Below are 25,474 nucleotides of genomic sequence, written 5' to 3'. Positions count from 1 at the left end.
TCGTTTTAAAACGCAAACTGACGTGCCGGACGGACGGTAAAATTATTCCGTGTAGTGGACAAATGCCCTTACGATGTAGATAAAAGACGGATGCAATTTGAGGATTATTATTGTCAACAGAATCATTTCATTGAGATAAAAAGATGGATTGTAATTTGAGAATTATTATTGTCTACCATTGAGATAAGCAGGTGGACTGATTATGGGAGAGAATATACTCGAGAATTTTTATGGCCTACAGAAATAATTTCATTGTAATAAGAAGAGAGATTATAACTACGTCGCCTACTTTCAAAATCCGCCAGATCCATATAAGTCGATTTTACAAAAAAAAATCCAAATTCTCCGGATAACATTTATGTTTCAAAGATTTGTCTATCTTTATATAAAATATAGAGAATTTTCCCATTTTTTTGGAAAGTTTTTCAGTACTCAAAAAAAAACACGAGACACAAATCGATAATGACGTCATCTTAACTTTTGATCTATCTCCGCTCTCTGATTGACTGATATGGGTCAGAAGGCAAGTTTCATGAATATATCGGAATTTGAAATACAACGTTGTTTTTAAGTATTTTTTAGCGGGGTTTTCAAGTATTTAAAATTTTTGAACAATAAAACCCACAACTGGCATTCCGATAGAGTATTTATTTTAAAATCTTATAAAATTGGATCTAGCGGATTTTGAAAGTAGGCGACACAACTAAAGAATTATTATTGACTCTAATTACTAATTACTCAAGCTGATGGGATATTGTATTGAATTACTTTTAAAAATCGCCATAAAACCATCCGCATATGGTGCGGTGGCGCAGCTTTGAAATATTTTTATCTTAACATTTTTTTTATTTCGGCGCGGCGCCGCGGCGGCGCGGCTTTGAAATATTTTTATCATAACATGTTTTATTTGTTATAAATTTACTAAAATGTATTGGCATTTTTTCGTACGGGACAAAAGTGATTTTGTTATACATAATAACGGGATTTCGTTTTATAAATGTATTTTTGTATGAAAAATTAGTTTTAGGGAATAAATTTGGTTTTTTTTTTCGATATACGTCATTTTTCGATATATCGCGATTACTTATATCGCGATTCTACTGTACATCATTTTACTATTAAGCATGCTTATCCCTACAGCAACAAATACCTACGTAGCAACTGCGCACCGCATAATAAAAATACATACTGTTTTCTTCAGAATTTCTCCTTACATGATTCACATTACAAAAGCATTCTCGTTTTTACGGTGGTTTTTCGGATATGCTACAAATCTCCTTATGCAACCACCATAAAAATGAGAGAGAAATAACTTTTTTATTATTTTTGGTGTGCTATTGTCTCTATCGTGCGCGGAATTGTCTTTGTGCACGGAATTGTCTGTGTGTGCACAATTGTCTGTGTGCAAATTTGTCTATGTGCGCACAATTGTCTGTATGCTCACAATAGTCTATGTATGCAAATTTGTCTATGTGCGCACAATTGTCTGTATGCTCACAATAGTCTGTGTGCACATTGTCTGTGTGCGCAATCGTCTACGTGTGCACTTGTCCGGTGACCTTTTAAAACATATTGTTTCCTAATAATAAAAACACAATAAACATATTAAATTTTTTACTTACAATGTGTTCGTTTATCATGACAAAAATCAAATTTAAAAAGAAAATAACACTCAATATGCATGACCTATGGGGAAACTAAAAAAAATGGTACTTTTTTCCTTTATAACATTTAAACTAGTCATAAAATGAAATAAACATCATATTTTAATGTAAAAAAGAAAAAAACATATGACATTATCGTCACAGAATTAAAAAAAAAAAAACTTTAAACTTAGCAAATTATTTTAGGAAATTCAAAGCAGTTGAACAATTATAATTAGAACGTAAGTATTATAATAAAAATATTAATAACTAAATATTGGACATATCATAAAAAGGCAAAGATAAAGCAGTGGTTCTTAAAAACATTTATCTTATTCAGGAGGAATATTATATATGTATTTCCAAGCTATAATCTACAAAGGAAAAAAATTCATACTTTTATAAACATACTTTTCATCAATCTTATTTTAATTAATTGGATGGTGTTTATCTAACTCCAATTTAAGAATCGAATAAGGAAGAATCAAAAAGATATTGAGTCCAGTCAACTTTTACGTTATTTAACCATTCCAGGAGTACAATAATTGATGCCGGACTTTATCTGGGGAGTGGGTTTTTTTTTACTTTAAATATGTATTTTTTTAAATAAAATCATTGTATTATGAAGATAGAAATTATGTAAAAATAATTTAAATAAAAAATAAAGCTCGCCATGTCTAGGTTTTATTTTATGACACAGTTAAATACAGATATCCACAGATGTCATTACTATACAAATTACATCATATCAACTGACAGGTAGACTTCGACCTTCATTAAAATCGATACTCCTTTGAGGAAAATTCGCACCGACGTTCATTTACGTCCATACTCCCGGAAAGGTTAGAGAAAAATGTCGACTTTGAGAAAAATGCACGCAGAAAACAAATCTTGCGAAAATAAATAAAAATATGCATACTCAAATTTGGATCTGCAGATAAGCATATCAATCACTCGTACATATAAAATTCAGAAATCCCGAGGATAAGTTACAAAATATCCAATATTAATTCACTCAACTGCGTTACATAAAATTAATTCCTGTTAAAATATATCATTTATGACTAGCGGGATCCAAAAACAGTTGACAAAATTCATCTTCAAAGATAACTCATATCAAAATTAACACATTTTTATTTAACAATTTTTAAACATTAAAAATAAGGTCTGCGCCATTGGTTTTTCTTTTCCAAATTGCCATATGATACAGAATTTCTGGTACAACCTACGGGAACATCACAATTTTATTTTTAGGATTACAGTATGTAGAGAATATTATGTAGAACATGATGCTGCCAAACTAATGTAGGTACAGTACAACCTCTCTCTTCTTATCTAAACCCATACAATAAAGCATCCTCACAAGTGAAAGGTAGCTAAAGAACAGGATTGATTTACTTGCCTCCAAGTAACATGCAAGATAACACTTTGTCAATATGGTGCAGTGCCCTATGCACCATTCGATGCGAATAAGGGTTAGAAGGAGAAAAACATTCTGATGTGATTCTGATGAGCCAAAAATATTAGGGAATGGTGGCTTGTTAAATTTAAAAGTACAAAAATTGGGTCGGTCTTTGTTATGTATTACGGTGAAATTATACTCAATTTTCTGTTGAGACTCTAGGAAACTTAGCCCGCTACCTTATGCCTAGCAGCTAAACATGTTCACCACTACACCACTGGGCGGACTATTTTGCGTTTTGAATTTGTAAATAAAAAGTTATTGTTTTAATTTAAGTCTTCCTTAGTAAATGTCACTTTTTCTTAAAATCTATTGTGACACGTGCTTCAATGTACTCCGCATCATTTTCAAACACCGCGTGTGATACGGAAACACCAAAAATTATGCAGAATGCATCGAAACACGTGTCACAATATATTTTAAGAAATATTGGTATGTACTAAGTAAAATTTAAATAAAAAATGGATAGATAAAGAGATTGCCGAATCAATTAATGAAAATAAATAATATCTACTGAACACTACCTTTTTTTCTTCATTTAAATTAAATAAAAGTTATTCTTACAGATTTAACATTGCATATCAAAAAGGTTTTGAAAAGTATGAGGAAGTTGAATTAGTTTTGCACTGTCATGACATCGCTCACTCCTTTCAACAATGTCATATATCAAAAAACTTGATTTTTCAGGAGATTGTTTTTAAAGTTTAAAAATATAATGTATTAAAAATAAATATCAAGCCACTTATTGAACTTTTTACTGTGCAACAGATGTTTTTAGGTAAAACCTGATGTTTTTTCTCCAATTGAAAAATATTTAGTATATTTAAAAAAAATATTAAACAACACCTTTTTTTCAAAATGCAAAAACAACACTTTCTGCCCTGTAGCGGGTAAATATTAAGTTAAAAATATGGCGCTTTTGCTGGGATATAGTACATTTTCTGGCCATTCCGAAAACATGCACAGCTGAACATTTACGATTTTTGATATATGACGTTGTTGAAAGGAGTGAGCGATATGTAAGTTAACAGTTTTAATTGATTGATTCATATATTGTTTGAGCTGTCATAGAAAACCGTCTCAATAATATCAAATTATGAAAAGTAAAACATTTTATTACATATTTAAGGTAAATCAAAATATTAATTTATTTCTGCCCCTTAAAAAACGTAAAATAGGGGTTTCACAGTATTAGTTTTATGAAAGCATTGTTCTCACTAACCAAATTTTCATAAATTTTGAGAGAGCGATGATGTGACAAATATCCTGTGTTAGTTAATGTTTAAAGAAACCTCCGATATGGTCAAAAATGTAAAAAATAACTCCCAAGTGGAGATAATCCAGATTTGTGTACAAGTATTTGACGCACTAAAAATGTTGCAAATGGTACGGAATCGCTTTTTTTGTGATGTATCCCGCAGGTTAAAAATAGTTATTTATAATTTACATTTGAAGAAAAAACTTTGTGATTATCTATTTTATTATTAAAATATAACTTTGTTTTAAAATCACTGTGAATATTTTATTATAACTTAATTATAATGTCTACCGGTTTCGAAGCTAACCGCTTGTTTTTCAAGACTGATTAATACTAATTTTACTAGTAATAATCAGTCTTGAAAAAGAAGCGGTTAGCTTCGAAACCGGTAGACATTATAATTAACCCTTCCCTTACGGTACTAAAAACTTGCACATACACCGGTGATTTGTATTTTGTACGCCATATGAAAATGTGGTTTAAAAACGGGAAAAATGTGAATATTCTTAAATGTTGCTTTTATTGATCATAGTTGAATTTGAAATGTAACAATTTTGTAATGTTAGCTTTGATAATTATCCGAAAATGAAGAAAAAAAGACATCGTAAGTGGCCATAATAGCTGGCGTAGCGACACGACCGCCGCTTAAGACGATCTGCGCACTACTGGACTGGCGGAGTAAACAAGTTACGACATGCGACATGCGCGTATACTAACAAAGCATGCCACACGCGCACACATCAAAACGCTTGTGTATTGGTGATTTTATTCCCGATTTTTACACAAATGATTTATTTCTGTCGCTGCAAATGAATAACTTTATATTATAATACTTTCATGTAATACATCATTATATTACGGCGGAATACAAAAATTGGGAGCCCGTATCTACTATATTTTATATTAATATTCTCATTTGAAAAGTCAAGTTGAAGTAAATACATATCACCGGGAACGGAACGTTAAGTTAAGTAAGTTATAATAAAATATTTATTGTGATTTTAAAACCAAGTTACATTTTCATTATAAAATAGTTATGTGTAATTTTTATAATTTTACCATGAATTTCCAATGGCGGCGGTTCACCAGTAGCCTCTGTGGTGCCGCGGGCCCCACGGCCTCCGGCCTCTCTCCGGGCTGAAGTATCGTTCGGGGGCCGGGGGTGGCCGGAACAGTTGGTTCCTGAAAGGGCGCATGTGGAACGACCGCATGGGAGGAAAGCACGGCCTGGGGGGGTTGATGGCGCCCATCTGATGCCTCCACTTCTGCGGCTCTTCGTGGAGGAAGTTATCGTCCTCCCACTCGTTGGCTTGCGACTCGGAGGACTGGTTCCGAGAGACGTGGCGATCGAGCGATTGGGCACTGTTCTCTGTTTCGCTCATATCGGGGTTTGTAGGATTCATAGCGGAGGAACGCGCATCACCGAAAACGTCAGCAACTGGCGAAGATTCCTCTTTACCATCTTCAATATTGGCAGTCGCGCCATCATCAACCTGCTCTTGACAATCTTGCTGGGAAGCCGTCTCTTGAACAGGGACATCCTTCTTTTTTCCGTCTTCTTTCGCTTCTTCCGGGACGCTGTTGATCCTGACGAGATTGGACCGGGAGTTGGACAACTCTGGTTTGGGATCGGGTTTATGTGGAGTGCTCGGTTGCGACTGCTTGATCGGAGTCAGATTGGATTGGGAGTTGCCCCCGACCAAGACCTTGTTGTTGTTGAACGTCTGCTCTCGCGGATGATCCATCTGCCTGAATTGCTGCGGATGCTGATTGTGCCGCATCATCTTTTGCGGCGTACTCCCGTGCATTCTCGCCAGCGTGATCTCTATTTTGGATCCGATTCCGTATTCTGAAATGCGCAACAAAACACCGTGTCATATATACATTTTGTTAACCCATCCGCATATCAGTTTTTTTTTTTTTAAATATGTAACAAATCAGTTTTTTTAAGTATAAATATTAGAATAAAACAATCACCTATATTTATTTAACCCCCCTTGGGAATTGAACCCGGGACCTCCAGTACGGTAGCCGAGTGTGCTTTCAGGTAGCAGTTTAAAATTAATAAACATGATGAAATTTTAGAAAATACGGGAGAGTGCATCAAACATTACCGTCGTCCTTGTCGTATATCTCTTCATCGGACATCTCCATATCGATGCTCTCCACATTGTCCGGCACGGCTTGCGACTGGTGGCCCATCATGTTGGGCCTGTGGTGGGGCACGTTCCTGCCGTGGAGGGGCGCGCTGGGTCTGTGCTGGGGCACGTTGGGCCCGTGGTGGGGCATGTTGGGCGGCAGGTGGGACACGGGCCGCTGCGGCGGCAGCATGTTGGGAGGGAGTTCCGAAATGTTGGGCATGTGCTGCGTCATGTTCAGTTGGTTTTGCGACATGCTCATTTGGTGTTGCGACACGCTCTGGGGATGTTGGGGCATGTTCTGCTGATGTTGAGACATGTTCTGTTGGTGTTGGGACATGTTCGGGGGTTGCTGGGACATGTTCTGTTGGTGTTGCGACATGTTCGGGGGTTGTTGGGACATGTTCTGTTGGTGTTGCGACATGTTCGGGGGTTGCTGGGACATGTTCTGTTGGTGTTGCGACATGTTCGGGGGTTGCTGCGACATGTTCGGAGGATGTTGGGACATGTTGGGCAGAAGAGGCATGCTGGGAAGGTGTTGGGGCATGCTGGGCGGGTGTTGGGGCATGCTGGGCGGGTGTTGGGGCATGCTGGGCGGATGTTGGGGCATGTTGGGAGGAAGATGCGATACGGCCAGAGGATGTTGAGACGCGCTCCGATGATTCGGCGTGCCGGGCGGCGTGGGGATAGAGTGCAAGTTGGCGTTTATAGGATGATGCATCAGATTAGGGGGCGGATGGCGGCTCATGCTGTTGAGGTGAGGCAGGATGCTGGTTGGGGACTGCCCGGAGGTAATAGGAGGCGTAATATTGGAGGGATGCTGATTGGGAGGGTTGGATGGGTGTTGGGGCATTTTCAGAGGCAGTCTTTGGGACATTGGGGCGGGAATTACGGCCGGGACATCTGCTCTCATGCTCCTATAATCCTATAAGAAAATAATCAGATACATTATTTACTACGGAATCGTTCTTCACTTTGAAATGAAAACAATATCATAATTACTTGAATGTTTTTCGCAGATACTGTGTGGCACATTTTATAAACTTTATAAAATTAAAAAACATTGTTTTAACCACTTTCTTTATTATAAGTGCACTTTAACCTACCGGATTCGACAAGAACCTTGTCATCATCAGGGTTTATTAAATTCTAAAACATTAAAATACTCATAATTAATTACATTCCCTTCCACACGCGTGGAAGTTTTTGGTAAGGGAATGTAATTAATTATGAGTACTTTAAAGTTTTAGAATTTAATAAACCCTGATGATGACAAGGTTCTTGTCGAAACCGGTAGGTTAAAGTGTACTTATAATAAAAAAGTGGTTAAAACAAAGTTGTTTAATTTTATAAAGTTTAAAAAAAAAACAATATCATAAGATGAACAACCAAAGATTAGGACTAGAGATGAATATATATCCAACTGAATAAAGGTCAGTTAATTCCAATTTTGCCACAGGTGTAACACAATCGTCATTTGGTCCTTTTGAAAAATGTTAAGAAAAAAATTTAAAGAAAGGAAAAATTTACTATCCACAAAGTAAATGCTATAAATATTAAAAATATTAACACATTGTTGTCGGCCGGTTTTTTCATCACCCCTACCTTAATTATACTCTGACCTCTTAAATTGTCTGCCGCCCGACCCTCAATATACTAATCACAAGTAAACGCAAACCCAGTTCCCATCTGTACTATGTTTTTTTGCGTCTCTCGAGCTCTACCAAAATTAAGCAAATAGAACGCATGTATGCGTCTCCCGCTCTCTACCAACAGTATGTAAAAAATGAATTTAAGCGTTTCCCGAAAACGATGTGTTAACCTTTAAGCCGCGTTAACTTTGTTCCTGAGAGACGCCCGTGCGCGGCGGTATTTCGCCGTTTTTTGAATGATTACTTTTATCATGTATTTAGTTAAGAAACGATTTATTTCCTTAAACAAAAACGTTCAATGCTATTCATTGTGCCTTTTTGGTACTCTATAATACACGTGTGTCACATTATTCTTGTAATATATCGTAATATAAACAAATAAGATTGTAGCATAAATAAATCAAAGCACGCATTGTGTGTCACTCTTACCCACTGGCGATGCGTAGTGTCGAGAGTGAGACAGATATAGGGCATGATTATGGCGTGGACTAATTACCGACCTCATGAAAAATCAGGGATCTGTTCTTTTATTTATCCTTGTGATGTTATTAAATTATTTGTCAGATATTTCAACAGATGTCATAAGGCCAAGGATTGACGTATTATTTTATCCAAAGTTCTACACCATGAAAAAATCCCTCCAAGTTGAACTGAGGTTCGAAACTTGGAGCAAAGTAAAAACACATACGCTTATGTCAGCCGCGTATGGGGCGTGTTTTGTTAAAATACATACGGTTATGCGAGCCGCGTGGATCCGGTTAGTAACGAAATATTAATGGCCAACTAACCTGATCAATTAGGTCCAGATGAGGTGTCCACGGACTGACTGGCGGAGCGGGCGGAGGCGGTAGTGTTCCCGTTAGAGAAATCAAATTCCTGTGGTCCACGTCACCTAAACAAGAAACACATTGGATTATTTACCCTGTGGTGCCTCATTCCGCCCCGACCACCATAGACAAACTGATGATGACGAACGCGCCATTGCGAACAGCATGACGTCACCACGCCTCTAAAAGCGATGACGAGGCGAAGTACCTCTCTCTCGCCACCGCGCCAGCAGTTTGCACTGCCGCCACATTCTACATCAGTGCATCGTCGTATAAAATTTTTAACATTAAATAATGTTTGTGAATACAAACCTAGTAGGGTAGACTGGGTACGGTTGAAACAATTTTGCTTATATTGTCCATAGAATTGTTCTTAACAAGTCAAGCGATGATGAAGATGCATTAAATTCAAGAGTGTGTTTCTGTCTACTAATGGGAAGTATTATTTCAGTACCCGGTGTGTTATTTTTAGTGGCAGATCAAATTTAAAAAATATATCCGATTTGTTTCAACCGTCCCCATACCAGGGGCAGTTGAAACAGTGATTGAGGTCAGTTGAAACACACGCAAATAAATCAATATTTTATATTGTAAGACGTTTTATTCATTATTTATGTTTGTTTTATAAATAATTATGGCACCGCATGACAATATTAATCAGTCTACAGATATGTAATGAACAAAAACAACAAAAACAATGGCATTTAAAAAAAAAACAAATCGAACAAAAATAATCTGTGAATAAACTAAAAGGAAACACTTCTTTCATTTTGATTAGTCATAAATCAAGCGAAAATCTAGCTTTGGGATCATTCCGAGTCGCAATTGTGGCAAACATAGCTAAGACCACCTTTTGTGCAGTCTTCTTGAGTCCACAGTTTACAAGTGGAGCACTGTATCCACTTTTCACCGGATTTGCTCTCTGAATACAGTGACAGACAAACAAGACAATAGCACTCGTCCTCTTCTGATGATGATTCCTGTTGCGTATTATGATTATTTTTCCTTTAACGATCCTTCTACTTTTTCCTCCATCCAATCTTTTCTTGAATTACTTAGTTTTCATCCGTTTCAACCTTATTTCATGTTCCTTTCTTATCTCTTCTTTCTCTGTTTTTTTTAGTAGCAAGTATTTTGCAAGCTCCTGCTCCTGCTCTTTATTAAAAACTTCGTTGTGGGGTTCATATCCCATTTTCTTCTTCACCAGATGCATCTCGCTTTCGTATATATATATAATGAGCGAACAATGGTTTAATCCATGCTTCTCCGCCGCTTTTCGCAGTGACTCTCCTGCTTTAACCTCCTCATAAGCGTATGTATACCTCGACAAGTCGACCTCCCCTCTCGAAGTCTTTCTTGCGCGTACTCTCGGCATCTAGAAAACAGGAAAATTGAAAAAATATGTTGTTTCAACCGTACCCACAAAAAATGTTTCAACCGTCCCCAACCCCTCCTTTAGGTGAAAAACAGAGTAATGTTAACAATAATGGCACATTAAAACTAATCACTATATCGTGTTCTACAAGCTTCATTTCAAACACGAAATCATACTCAATAATATCGTTTCAATAGAAACCGTAATAAAAGGAAAATTCTCAGAACAAAAATACTTACTTTTGGTTATCAAAATACAATAAGACCTCCTACAAGCAACTGCACCGTGTGGTGAGCGATGCAACACTGATATTCGTGTTTGAACTTGTTGTCCGCTTTGTTCGTCCCTTGGACCCTTCACCCTACCGCATACGGTTTGCAAGATATTTGCTCTGTTTCAACCGTCCTTTGTTTCAACCGTACCCAGTCTACCCTACTAAAATCTGTAATCCTAGTTATTTGTAAGCATAATCTTTGTGAATACAAAAACGTGAATCATTCAAGTAAGTTTTATTAATTAAAATTTCATCCATTAATAAAATGCAGCTTCTGATGAGTGATAAACGGAGGCATAGATGCACGTAATTAGTGCAAAACACATTTCCCCATATCTGGAAACTACGTCCCCATAACCCTATGGATGATATACCAATGCACATTATAGGTGTCTCAACTGAAATCTACAGTGGGTTGCCATATAATTTGGGACAGTAGGTACCAATATTTTATGGTTTTTATGTTTACACTGTAACTTCTTCTAAACAACTTGGATCTTATAGGGAATCCCTTTGTTGTTATGGATTCTGATATCACTACTGGTACCTGAATGGATTAGCAATACCAGTAAAGTGTCACATCTGTTAAAAATTTGGGAATATTTCCATGGGTCCAGCATTTTTGTAAAATGGCGCGATTGTGATTCTTGTATTTTTTTAAATGAGGTCAACTACATCAAAACGTAAGTAATTATCGAATACTGGGTCTTAAGGCTCAATATACGATAAATAGCAACTTAATTTTCTCTAAACCTAGGTAACATTTGACGTATGTAATTCAATTTTTTTCCTAAACCATCGTTTTTTATTGAAATAAATATATGGTTTTGAAAAGAAAAGAGTTACTGAAAAGTAAGAAGTAAAAAACATATATACTGTACAACGGGGTTACTTGAACTTTGATGTGTTACTTGATACTTGAGCCCAGTACATAAAAGAGATTTAAATCTGTATTTGGTCTACAATAATGAATGTATCGTGACAATAAGTGTCACCTGTCCAGAAAACAATGAATCATGTCGATACGTTCATTATTGTAGACCAAATACAGATATAATTTTTATTTTTTGTACTACACTCAAGTAACACAACAAATTCAAGTAGCCATGTATTCTTTAAAAACGTAATATTCCAATACATATTAAAAAAAAAATTAAGCGCGGAAGAACATGTTCTGATTTGAACGTTTGAAATCTCCGGCTCAAGTGGTTAAAGGACTCTTGGGACGAACCATAACTATGTACAGAAAATGGATAGGGTGCAATCTATATTACCTTTGTGCATAGACCGGCTACGGTCATTTTGCGACGGGGGTGAAGCAACTGGAGTCGGAAGGGGTGGCAGCATCCTGTGGTCCACGTCATCCCCTTCCAGTAATACTAATAATAAAATAAAAATTATTCATCATGGTCATTCCGTATGCCAATAGTAAATTGCATTATACTGTTCATTTAACAATATTATTTATTATATCAGACACTGAATTATTAACCCCATGGATGATGTTAAAGCTGAAAGTCCCTTATATACCATTAAAAAATATTTAAAATAAACCAAAAAACCTTTTTTTTAAACACTGTATTTAGATATAAATAAACAATATAAAACACAAACAAAATCCTATTTGTTGTCTTGGGACACCAGATCCATCCTAAAAGCACCTTCTTCTCCTTCACACCCCTATCCGCACCCTATAAATACAGCGTTATCATGATCATTAACACACAAAGGAAAGGTGATCAGCCCTCCGCTTCAGGTACCAGTCCAGGGTAATATTGAATAAATATAAGAGTGGAAAATCACTTATATTTATTTGACCCCCATGGGAATCGAACCCCGGACCTCCAGTACGGTAGCCAAGAGTGCTGACCATTACGCTAAGGAGGCGGACAATACACATTAGTGGTGTGTAAGATACATAAGTGAATACGGTAGTAGCGAGTACGGTATGCAACCTCATTTGTGTTAAAACTCATCAGTCAAAAGGTGGAGACTGACCGGAGCATTTCGTCGTAACATCGCTTGCGGCATGAATGGAGCGCTCGGCTCGCTGTACTAACTGCCTGAATGCTCGCATCGTAACGTGCTACGTTATGACGAAATGCTTCGGTCAGTCTCCACCAAAAGGGTTTTAGGAATTTTACTGTATTACGAAGCCCGGTTATTAGTCAGAGGTGACAAACTAGTATTATTTGGTGTGGCAAGCAAATTCTGTATTGCTGTACTCACGGGGCAGTCGTGGCGGAGGAGGGGGCGCCATGAGCGTGCGCTGGTCCACGTCCAGGCGCGGGGGGGCGGGGGGCTCGCTGTAGCGCAGGGGAGCGGGGGGCGTCTCCGTCAGCCGGGGGGGCGGCGACTCCGGGCTCTCCACGGCGGGCTGGTTCATAACACGCATTAATCATCCAACTAGCTCCAAACCCAGTAATCACTTTAAAATGTATCCTTCTCAACGCTCTCCTACTTTGGGCCCTCATATGAGGTACAGTGAAACCTCTATCTATCATTCCTCGAATAATCGTTTTCCCAGATGCGTAGTTTATTTCTTTTACCCCAATTTCATTTAATATATAAAAAGATGCATTGATCATTTCTATCCACCATTTTACCGCATTCATTGTTTGGATTACCTGCATATTTGATATATTTTGTCAGTGTTTTTTACATTCTTCTAATTTTTTTCAATTTTGTAACATTCGATAACAATATTCCAACGTGTGGGATAGTAACTATCGAAACCTTGTGTGACGCAAGGTTGACAAATACAGCGGAAGAGGTAGATATTGATGAAGAGGAGCCGCCTGTACCTTCATTTTTAAAAGCATGCACACTCTTCGAAAGATTGAAAACTTTCTACTACGCACAACCAATAACTGATGCCGAAAAAATATTATTTGCAAAGCCAAAAATTTACTGTTGACTTTCGGAAATAAAACAGAAAAAAAAAACAAAAGTCGATCACAGATTTTTTTACAATGCTATAAAAAAAAAAAAAATTTTTTAAATATGATTTACCTGGGCGGTCTCCCAAGTATTGTTCCACTGCTCTCCATGATCGGAGATATAGGGCTCTGGAGCCGGCACAGGGGTAGGTTCTGCAAATAAACATTCAATTTAATCTACGGACTGAGATACTTGAACTATTGAGAGACATCAATGTAGACATGATTAAAGAAAAGGAAAAATGTCAAGTCTGCACATTTACAAGGCTTACGACCTGTATATCATTGTATTCATAAATTTGGCTTTAAATTTGTTCCACTCCAATTAACTCCATTTCGATTTATGTATTAACCTGTCCGGGGGTATGGCCGTACATATCACGGCCATACCAAATTTTCCTCATTTCGCTTTTTATAGCACCATTGCGCTAACCCTGTGCCAAAAATATTTAATGTGAGACAGAGAGAGGGAACACGCTAGCGAAATAGTACACCAGATCCATCCTAAAAGCACCTTCTTCTCCTTCACACCCCTATCCGCACCCCAATGGTGCATAGGGCACTGCATCATATAAATACAGTGTTATCTTGATCATTAACACACAAAGGAAAGGTGATCATCCCTCCGCTTCCGGTACCAGCCCAGAGTAATATTGAATAAATATTAAAGTGAAAAATCACTCATATTTATTTGACCCTGGGAATCGAACCCGGGACCTCCAGAACGGTAGCCAAGCATGCTGACCATTACACTATGGAGGCGGAAAAGCACCTACTATGGCAAAAAAAATACGGTATGAATACAACAAACATTGTTTTCATAATTCTGTATAAAAATAAAAAGATTTTTTTCTACAGAATTAACTCAGAAAATAACCCGAGAGCAGGGTGGTTAATACGGTAAAACCCAAACTTTAATCATTGAATTGACAAGCTTAAACATGAAATACACAATCTAAATTCTAGCTACATCGTAAACGGGTATTATTCTGAGGTAGGTGTTTGCACTTACCAGGGGTGTTGGGTATGTTGGTGTAAAATTTAGGCGGCGGGGGAGGAGGCGCCAGCAGGTCGAGTCCGGGCAGCTGCACGGGAGGGGGGGGCACTGAGGCTGGAGAAACAGCTACACACAAATAAAAATAGTACCCAGGTATATATACAATCAAATGGATAGTATAAAATTGGTATATAACCATATCAAGTCACTTCACTTCAGTATGTGGAATATTGTGGACGGATATGATACACACAGCAAGGCTGTCCAAACTCAAAACACAGCAAGGGACATTTTTTTGTAGTACATTTTTTTTGCATTTTTGGACTAAGTAGATTCTACTCAGTCCAAAAATGCAAAAAAAAACATTTAAAAAAAAGCTATAATACCCGCTTCAAAAACAACCAAGGAGTAAACAATTAATATGGAAGCAGAACACTACTAAAAATTTTGGAACTGTAACATTGGAACTATTTATAAAAAGAGCTATTAATAATTGGATAATGGAGGTGGGTAGATACAAAATTGATAGTGTCATCGGTCACGTCATCCATGATTAGATGACTCATGACAAACTAATAACTAACAAATACTTAGATGTGCCCTTGGCATGGGAAAACTCAGTGATGACACAATGTAAATTTAAAAGTGTAAATATGTGTGATGAAATAAATAAATACTACAGTAGAGTCTCGGTTATCCGACCTTCGGTTATCCGACCTTCCGAGTTATCCGACCTACCGGCTTAAGCCTAAGTTTAGTTTTTTTACCCAAGCTCAGGTCTAGTTTCGTAGTTCACTGCATGGTATGCAATATGTACCTACTGTAAAACATGTTTTATTACTTTGCCGCAAGTGCGTTTTGATGTTTTAGTTCGTTACATTCAGTTTTGTTACATGTACATACATATTTGAAAAGTTTTTGATACGCAAATAAAATTAACGCATTTTCAATGTCGTTTTTATCATTTTCTGTGTTATCCGACCTGTACGCTTATCCAACCTTGCTGCGGCCGGTTTAGGTTGTATAACCGATATACATTTTCAGAGTTTTCTGGATTTTTTTTTAACTCCTGGAGTTCCACAAAAGCTCCGACTGTTTTGTGGAGTGTCGGTGTCTGACCAGTCTATATCGACCAAAGTGCTCTAACTACATTTTTGTCAATTTTGAGATATTTGGTGTACGTTATCAACTGACCGTTATCTACAAATATAAATAAACAAAAAATATATATAAAATAAATTACGCCTAGTTTTCAGGCGTATAAAAAACTATCTACATCGAATTTTCGAAATGAACTGAACTTCTAAAATGCTAACTACTTAATTTTGACAAAGCATAAAGTATTAAAACGATTTAATGCATTATTTTACCGTGTTTTTGAATGTATAATACTAGTTAAGAATTTCAGATAAAACCGTTAATCAATAAAAATAAAAAATATGTTGAAAAAATCTTCTAAGCTCTCTCCTGTAAAGTAACAGATTTGCAGATAGAGTACTTTACGTAGGGGCCGTCGATATCATCAACATTCCATCGGTCGGACCATAAAAAATATCACAGACACTCAAGATAAAATTCGAAAAGGGCCGAATCCAGGTGAAATATCACTCATAAAATTTAAAAAATGAGATTCAAACATTCACAAAATTAACTTTTAGCCGTGACACGAACCTTTTTCAGTAGCGTGAATTTATTTTCGAATGTTCAAATGTCTTGATTTCCTCAATAAAATGAAACTTTGTTTTAAATCACTATAAATATTTTATCATAACGGTTTCGAAGCTAACCGCTTCTTGATCAAGACTTGATTTTTTATCAAGTCTTGATAAAGAAGCGGCTAGCTTCGAAACCGGTAGACATTATAAATAAGTTATAATAAAATGTTTATAGTGATCAAATATAAATTATAGATGTGATTGAGTTTGACTACTTAAAAACCCGCAATAACGCCTTAGCGGTCAGTTCAAATTTCCACACAAACGCGGGACTGGTCGTTAAAGTGTTAACATTATTTTACTTGAGCAATTCATACCATTATTATTTGGTGGCGAAGATTTACTTGGTATCAAGGATTTGAGGAACTCGTTGATGTTGAAGTCTTCTCGGGGAGTCGTGGCAGGACGAGAACTGATTACTTCTATCTTGTTGCCTGGAAGCACAATCCAAAGTAATTTTAAAGTTTTCGAAAATCGAATAATCAGTTAAAATTTTGATGCCAATTGGCCACCTCAGAGCAGTTATTTGAACCCGTTGAAATTTGTTGTGGGGAGCCGTTATAGATGAGCATTACACTTAACACCATCCAGAGACGTTTGTGGTCTTAAAATATGAAATTGAAGTTGATATTCATGGGGTCAATGAGAAGTGGTCATACATGGAATCATTCATGGGGTCATTCATGGCAGTTAGTGGAATCTATGTGCTCCACTTTTATTTTTTTAACCCTAATCTGCACCAAATGGTGCATAGGGCGCTGCATCATAGCGACATAGTGATATCTTGATCGTTAATTGCATGAAGGAAAGGTGATCAGCTCTGCGCTTCTTGTACCAGTCCAGGGTGATATTAAATAAATTTGAGAATGAAAATCACCGATATTTATTTTGACCCCCCGGGAATCGAACCCAGGTCCTCCAGTACAGTAGCCGAGCATGCTGACCATTACACTACGGAGGAGGACAAATATGCTTCACTTAGGGAGCGGATGTGGTTAAGAAGAATTTGCCTTGCTTAAGAAAATACATCGGCAATGAGAGAAATATGAAAAGATGAGTTTGTACCTCCTTTGTCCGCATTTTCATCATCTTGGAAGAAGGGAAAGTCTCCGTGACCCATGAAACTAGTGAATCCTTTGGAAACTATTTCATCGCTGATAGAATTGCTCGAAAAGGTCTTGTCCAAATTGTAGGTCTCTGAAAAATAATTCAATACTTAGTCAATAAGACTGAAATCAGTCTTGATAAAGAAGCGGTTAGCTTCGAAACCGGTAGATATTATAATTAAGTTATAATTAAATATTTATAGTGATTTTAAAACAAAGTTACATTTTAATTATAAAATGGAAAATCACAAAGTTAGTGCTTCAAATATAAATTTAAAAAAAAATACATTAATTTAATGAATTATGTCACGTTTATAATTTGGCTCATCAACTCACCCGAGGTCTGTCCCGGGAGATCGATGTCTTCATCGGGGCCCGGGGAGGGCACCAGCTCCCCGGGGGAAGGGGGCGAGGGGACGGGGCTCCCGGCGGGCCCCGCGGCGGAGGGCAGAGTCCCACACAACTCATCCAGCTTGCGTTTCAACCCTCTAACACGACTGCCAAAGTTCTTGTACGCCTGAAACACCAAATCGAGGCGCATATATCGAAACATGTCCCAACCACATTCCTGGATCTGATACAGAAGCATCTAGGCTTCCTGACAGACCTCTCTTGCAAAGCAATTTTTATTTTTGTGAACTAGTTTCGAAAATCATACAAAATGTGAAACAAAATGATATCCCGATTTTTACTGGGAATTTACCTTTAATAGTTTTTATTCTATAAAGATTTTTACTTAATAGCTTTTATTTAATGGCTTTTATTGTATGAGGAGATGCATGAATGTAGAAGTGGCAAAGAATGTTTGCAAAGACTTTTGATTCTCTCTGCCTACCCCTGCGGTGAAGCGGCGTGTGGTTAGTTAGTTAGTTAGGTTTTATTGTCCCTGTCACTGCCAATCTAAATAAATACAAGTTTGTAAAACCACCACCAAGTTTCTAGATGTGCCCCAGAATAGGCAGTGAAAGGGATTAGTAGTTAGTAAGTTCAGTTAATCAGCTAAATGCGATTCCAATCCGACGTTGGCCGGTGCACAGAAGCCTCCCCAACCCCGACCATCGCAGCAGATAGATACAGAACAGTGCCGAGGCATTTGCAGAAAATGTTCACTCATCACATTTCCCACTCAACCATTATTCATCGATAGAAGTCTGGAAGAGAATGAGAGGATAATGATATGTGAGGATGTGCAAAGTATCCAATTCAATGCCTTGGCCAATGCTGCTTTGATTCATTATTTTCCTTCACAGTTTGGCTTCCATGGACATAGTTTAATTTGCAATGACTGTATTCAAAGCGCCATTTACAATTTTTCATTTGAACCCTTATCCGCACCCCAATGGTGCATAGGGCACTGCATCATATAAACGCAGTGTAATCTTGATCGTTGACACACGAAGGAAAGGTGATCAGCCCTCCACTTCAGGTACCAGTCCAGGGTAATATTAAATAAATATTAGTGTGAAAAAATCACATTATATTTATTAGACCCCCCTCTGGGAATCGAACCCGGGACCTCCAGAATGGCGTAAATTATTACTGCAATTAACATGTGCAGCAATAATTTACGGGAGACCACAATAGTTAATGGGGCATGTAGGTACGTATACTTGTATTTATTTTCTGGGAAAGAAATCAGTCCGTTTTATCGAAGTTTTACTGTACTATATAAATGCATAAAGTTCCCTTCACAACATTTTAAGTGTGTCCAATAATTGTCCCCCTCTGGGAATCGAACTCGGGACCTCTAGAACGGTAGCCGAGCGCGCTGACCATTACACTACAGAGGCGGACAAAATTTATATTATTCCTCCATTTTAATATTCCTCATTTATAATATTCCCCCATTTGGCACTCACATTGGCCACCACCTTGACCTCCCCCCTCTGCGTGGTGTAGTGCTGGTGCAGTGCTGGTATTTATGTTTACAAATATATGAAGAAACAAGTAAACACGGAGAAACCCCTCCGTGCGCCCTTGGATTTTGTAAACAATACAATGTATGACTATTGTTCGTGGCGCCTAACGAGTGGAATTAATATTTTATGTGGCGCTGTAGCAGCGCCTCTCGAGTGATAAGGGTTAATATTCCCCCATTTTTCGCATCTGAACAAGAGTTTGGCACTCACATTGGCCACCACCTTGACCTCTCCCCTCTGCGTGGTGTAGTGCTGGTGCGCCCGCTGCAGCAGCCTGCAGAGCGCGGCCCGGGCCACCAGCTCCTTCTGCAGCGCCCGCACGTACCCCTCCAGACAGGTGACGCCGTCCTCCAGCTCCTGCTTGGCCTCGTCCACATCCCGCCTCTCTGAAAATTACGATTCAATCAAACCTGACAATGTATCTGCGAACCATTACTCCACACAGTAAAATCTAATTTGTTAAAGGAAATCAAGACACAGAATTAAAAATTTACAAGATTTATTTATTTATTTATTTATTGAACGGCTAAAGAATTTAACTTATTACATATATACAATATCAAATATAAAAATACACTAATGAATACACTAATAGAGAAACAAAAAGTCTTAACCCTTATAGTGCTGAGCTTATTTTCACATATTTTGCATAAATTGCTAATTGCTTTTCATCATCATTACTTGACGAATTTGACATTTTGTAGGTAGAAATAAAAAACTTTTACTTGAAAAAAATACAAAAATCAATGTTAAATTCACAGCAAATTTTTTTTATGGTTATTTATAAATCTTATTAGCTTATTAAAAACGTTTTACAGGTCGATACCTAAATCAAATTGCGCAATAGTCAGTATTCCGACGCTCCGCACTTTATACGCATTAATAGAGAGTCCATCTATCGACGGTTCGCACTCTAAGGGTTAAACATAAAGTAATAATAATTTATAAATAATAAGATTCGTAGTATCATGAGGTTAACATATCGATCATAACATATCGAAGAGATAAGGCGTAGGATGTAGAAAATCCTGGTCACGACTATCGTCAAGAAAAGGCGATTCAGTTGGCTAGGCCATGTACTTTGCATGCCTCCCAAGAGTTGCCATCAAGGCAGCTCTCGTCTGAACTTCGGGACACAGACCTGACTTGAAAGGATGCAAGGGAGCTGGCAGTCGACAGAAGAGCCTGGAGACAGTTTGTAGACTCCATATGCTCCACAAAGGGAGTGGATATGTTGCAATTAAATTAAATAAATGAATATAATAAAAAAGCAACCATTGGAGAAAAACGCTAAATTTATACCTTTTAAACTGGAACACACCGCGTCTACATCTTTTAAAGCCAGTGGACTGTCATGTATCTGTTTCAATTGCACATCTGTGTCTATTTCCAAAACAGAGCATTGTCGGATCTTGTTCACTAGTTGTATAGGCTAGGAAAAAAAAAACAAATTGCCATTAACCGTTTAAGTGCTGAGATCTTATGTGTGCTGAAGTTGCTGACAAGACTTTGCTGTCAAGACTTTTTGTGAAAATGGTCCTTTTTATAAGGTGTGTACATAATCAAAAATATTTTTATCAAATATTGACCGATTTTAATATTTATTTACTTATTTATTTATTTTTTCAAAACATATTATATACATAAGTCATATATACATATAATATTCCCGGTGAGTAATTTCTATTTCTCATTTTGGGACATGGGATTAAGGTTAACAAGACTGGAACACAAATAATAAAGTAACAAAAAGATTTTTTTTAAATAACCATAACTAACGGGACGGGTATGTCTCAAAACCGATTGATATAAAAATCTCGGTGAGTGATTATATACTAATATTACTGTAAAAAAATATAAAAGTAATGTATCTCACTTGAAAGTCATTGGGGTCTATATCAGGGGTCTGTTTTCCGGCAGCTGCACTGAGTAACCCTGTCAGATCCGTCAGGAACTCTTCATCATACACGGCTCTTTCTTCCCATATCCGGAAAATCCTCAATATGCGATGTTTCACTTTATCATCCCTGAAAAGAAGACAACGTTCAAAGTTTCAAAACTAATTTCATCTACTAGATCAGTGATTCCCAAAGTGGTCTATATCGACCCTCAGGGGTCTACGACCACTTGGAAGGGGTATATGTCAGCGAAAAAAAATTGGGGGTCCATGAAAAAGAAATGGAGGTCAACTACATCAGGTTTATTCCTAAGACTAAAAGCATTTATTTTTTGCTTATTTATTTAATTTAACAGAGAGTAATTTTAATTTAACCTAACATGTGTGTATTTTTTGAATTTTCATTACACTTTATAAATTATCATACGCGTTATAAATTTCAATCTTTCAATGTGCACTACATACATCAAATTTCAAAAATACATTAGAAGATAGTGAATTTGCTGAAAAACAATATCAGGTAAGGAGGGATCTACCAAAAATCGAAAAACATGGCAAGGGGTCTAAGAGACAAAAAAAGTTTGGGAACCTCTGTACTAGATAGTATTACAACTTCTACATATATTATTAACCAAACCTAAGAGAAAATTTTTACACACTCAAAATATTACGAGGAATTTCGTTATTTTATGAATCTTACCTAACGAGTGGTGTAGCTTTTTGCAAAGTAGTCCCCCAACTTTCAACAAATTCGTAATTTTTCCTCTTGCTGTACTGGATGACATCGTTAGCAAGATAAAATAGTGTTAGCCGATGTTCAACTTTAGCTGAAACATGAAAATAAAAGTAGTGAATTTATCCATAAAATAAATATATTTACCACTCGAGAAAACTTGTCGGTGCAAGAAGGAAAATCGTCACCAACAAGTCTAAACAAGATATATTATTTCCAGAAATAAAAATACTTTGTGTTCTGATCCACTCACATTTTTATTAACCAACTAGTTTCGGCAACAACCTGTTGCCCTCTCCAGGGTTTATTTATTACTTCAGGGTTTATTTACTAGTAATAAATAAACCCTGAAGAGGGTAACAGGTTGTTGCCGAAACTAGTTGGTTAATAAAAATGTGAGTGGATCAGAACACAAAGTATTTTTATTTCTCGAAATAATATATCAATATGATCCACATAGTGTTAATGCTTTCAATACTCAAAACTAAACAAGATAGCCCGGATGCCACTCGGATTAGTCAATAAAAACAAATACATAAATATATTTATTTGGCTCAGGCTAATCAATGCCGAGAAATCGAAATACGATTTTTAACACATTTATTTTTACATAAAACTATTATGTATAATGTAATTTTATTTTTAAATTATTGTCCGCCTCCGTAGTGTAATGGTCAGCACGCTCGGCTACCGTTCTGGAGGTCCCGGGTTCGATTCCCAAGGGGATAAAATAAATATAAAAGATTTTTTCACTGTAATATTTATTCAATATTATAACCCTGGACTGGTACCTGAAGCGAAGGGCTGATCACCTTTCCTTTATGTGTAAACGATCAAGATAACACTGCGTTTATATGACGCAGTGCCCTATGCATCATTGGGGTGCGGATAAGGGTTTTATTTTTTTATTTTTTATTTAATTAAGTATACTAATAAGTGTGTGCCGCGGCACACTGGCGTACCGTGTTGATTAGTTGGTGTGTTGCGGAAAAAAGTCACTTACAAGAAGAATTCATGGATCGGACATTAAAACTGAAATTTTCCAAAACAGAGCTAGCACATTTATGGCCGCATATAAAAAATGTGTATTCACTCCTTTCAAAGCGTGCTATTGCAATTCATTTACCATTTGCTATGACTTACTTGTGCGAATTGGGATTTTCGACACTAACTGGTATTTGTCTGTCCGCCTCCGTAGTGTAATGGTCAGCACGCTCGGCTACCGTTCTGGAGGTCCCGGGTTCGATTCCCAAGGGGGGTAAAATAAATATAAGTGATTTTTTCACTGTCATATTTATTCAATATTACCCTGGACTGGTACCTGAAGCGGAGGGCTGATCACCTTTCCTTCATGTGTAAACCATCAAGATGACACTGCGTTTATATGACGCAGTGCCCTATGCACCATTGGGGTGCGGATAAGGGTTCTATTATTATTATTAACTGGTATTTAAAAAAAAGAGAACGCCTGTGGATGATCAACGAAGAGATGAGAGCAGCTTTGTTAAAAATTGCTCCAAACTTTGATCGCCTGTGCTCAAGTAAGCAGGCTTACATTTTGCATTAAACATAATATATGTTTTCGCATTCTATTAATTTAAATAACTAATCTATAATAAATAAACTTTGTTATTATCTTTGGTTATTTACCTGTATTGCTACTCAAGTACTGTAACATTATATTAAAATGTAACAAGTTGCAAATAATTTACATATTACTTTAAAAGAAACATCATATAGTACTTCATTAACATTAGAGCTGTAGTTTAAAGTACTATGTATGTACCGTATTACAAATTTCTAGGCTAATCCGAATTTTCCAAATCCGAACAGGCCACAGTCCCATTTAAATCAGATTTCTGGAGTTCCTTTGTAGTACTATTTTTCATCCCAACCGAGTGTAGGAATGTGGTCATATAAAGTTTATTTTGCACATAATATTTATAGGTTATACAGAGAAATATAAAGAAAATAATTCAAAATACCTCGCTTTAGAACATTCAGCCAACTGGCCACTATCTTCTTGTGGTGTTGCCTTTTCTGTAAACACCATGAGGAGAGCGATTGAATACTCTCCTGAGTGTCTTTCAATTGTGTTAATTTCTTTTCAAACGCCAGTGGATTGAAATCCTCGGTAGAGGCAGACATTTTTACATTATAAAAAAGTCATTATTTAAATGAAAGAAAATTTCCCGCTTTTCTTCGGAAATATACAAAACGGCTCGTTCCTAGGTTCACTTTTGTCACTGTTTCCCACATGTATGAGGCGCAAGTTATTTAACCGAATGAATGCTTCGATCGGAAAATTTCGTCGCACTAGCTGTCAATTCCGCAAGGAAATATTATACGAGATCCAAAGTATTTAAATTGTACTAAAGTATGGTAGAATTCAAAGGCATTCAACTACTCTAAAGGTGCTGTCCGATATCACTTAAATCAATAACAAACCCACACACAAACAAACGGAACCGAGCATATTTCCTGTAAAATTAACGATTCCTAAGAGTCACTGCAAATTACTGATGAGGTCAGATATTTCAATTAGATTCTCTTGATAAATTCCGGCTACCGTAATAAAACCGAACACAACAATCGCCATTTAATTTTATTATTTTAGGTTGCCAGTAATGATATATGTATTCAATTACCAGATCAAAATAAGTCAGTAAATTTTAGGTGCCTATTCATCTTTCACTCCCATTCTATGGGGGTGAATAGAAACTCTGAACATTTTATTCGATTAGAAATTCTTGTCTAAATTGTTTTGACATTCCATTCATTCAATTTTTTTTTTACTAACTACTCTGCAATCTCTCTTTATCATTTGCAGTTCGACATTTCGTATTGCGTATTAAGCTTGTAGATGAAATTGATATTATAATATTTTATATTCACAAGCGAATGTTTTTAGGATTGCTGCTATTGAACATTCCAAATATTTTTTTACTCGCGGCGTTAATGGAATCCAATCTGTGTAAATACATTATGCATCGATATTATGTTTATTGTCATTACACGTAACACTTAATTGTCATTTAGGGATACAAAAAAATATTTTCTTTACATAAAGAGAAAAGACTTTGCTGGCATTTGAAATTATATTAGGAATATCTGAAAAATGATCATTTCATTTTTTAAAAAAAATTATTGATGTGAAGAAGAAATATTTTGTTTTATCGCTTTAAATTATTGAAAATTTTAAAGCACTTGTGAGGTAATTTCACACAGTAAAAGCTCTTTATAAATTGTCCAATAAATAAACTGGGTGATATATCATTCATTTATGTGATTGTGTTGGACTAGCCATACAGATTGGTAAAAAGCGTTAAAGTTATTAATTTGGCAATTTGATGACAAAATAAAAATGATTTAAATACACTTATTACAAAATAAACTGCTCTCATAAAATAATCTCGCTACATTCAAAGAGCTTTCCTATTTGAACGGCATGCGACATGCCGTTCGAATAATGCCGCGGCATTATCAGTTTTAGTAAAAAAAAATCTTGCTCAGTTGCTGGTCGATAAATGTTTTCGAAC

At 36.7% G+C, this 25,474-nt stretch overlaps 1 protein-coding gene across 2 annotated transcripts in view; it reads right to left on the bottom strand.

Moving 5' to 3' along the window:
• The window catches only part of LOC148300675 (uncharacterized), a 37,560-nt gene extending 13,010 nt beyond the window's left edge, over window positions 1-24,550 (bottom strand). Inside the window, exons 1-16 of one of the 2 annotated variants that reach the window (XM_088274443.1) lie at window positions 23,921-24,550; window positions 21,903-22,029; window positions 21,182-21,332; window positions 20,608-20,737; window positions 19,516-19,691; window positions 17,723-17,903; window positions 17,346-17,477; window positions 16,598-16,714; window positions 14,581-14,691; window positions 13,642-13,721; window positions 12,859-13,006; window positions 11,904-12,008; window positions 8,942-9,045; window positions 6,478-7,426; window positions 5,423-6,212; window positions 2,762-2,868 (exon numbers count right to left, since the gene is read on the bottom strand). In XM_088274443.1, the coding sequence (XP_088130569.1) occupies window positions 5,446-6,212; window positions 6,478-7,426; window positions 8,942-9,045; window positions 11,904-12,008; window positions 12,859-13,006; window positions 13,642-13,721; window positions 14,581-14,691; window positions 16,598-16,714; window positions 17,346-17,477; window positions 17,723-17,903; window positions 19,516-19,691; window positions 20,608-20,737; window positions 21,182-21,332; window positions 21,903-22,029; window positions 23,921-24,083 (3,441 nt within the window). In that variant the 5' untranslated portion in view covers window positions 24,084-24,550 and the 3' untranslated portion in view covers window positions 2,762-2,868; window positions 5,423-5,445. Of the gene's footprint in view, window positions 1-2,761; window positions 2,869-5,422; window positions 6,213-6,477; window positions 7,427-8,941; window positions 9,046-11,903; window positions 12,009-12,858; window positions 13,007-13,641; window positions 13,722-14,580; window positions 14,692-16,597; window positions 16,715-17,345; window positions 17,478-17,722; window positions 17,904-19,515; window positions 19,692-20,607; window positions 20,738-21,181; window positions 21,333-21,902; window positions 22,030-23,920 lie in introns of those variants that run through there. The other variant, XM_088274442.1, reaches the window with a different exon arrangement.
• Between the last annotated feature and the right edge of the window lie 924 nt (window positions 24,551-25,474).

This window comes from Brachycentrus maculatus, unplaced genomic scaffold (genome assembly GCF_059751285.1).
Source record: "Brachycentrus maculatus isolate JH-2025_06_01 unplaced genomic scaffold, ASM5975128v1 h1tg000673l, whole genome shotgun sequence".
NCBI lineage: Eukaryota > Metazoa > Arthropoda > Insecta > Trichoptera > Brachycentridae > Brachycentrus > Brachycentrus maculatus.
Note: the sequence above shows the minus strand (reverse complement) of the source record. Positions and strands in the feature narration are given on the sequence as shown.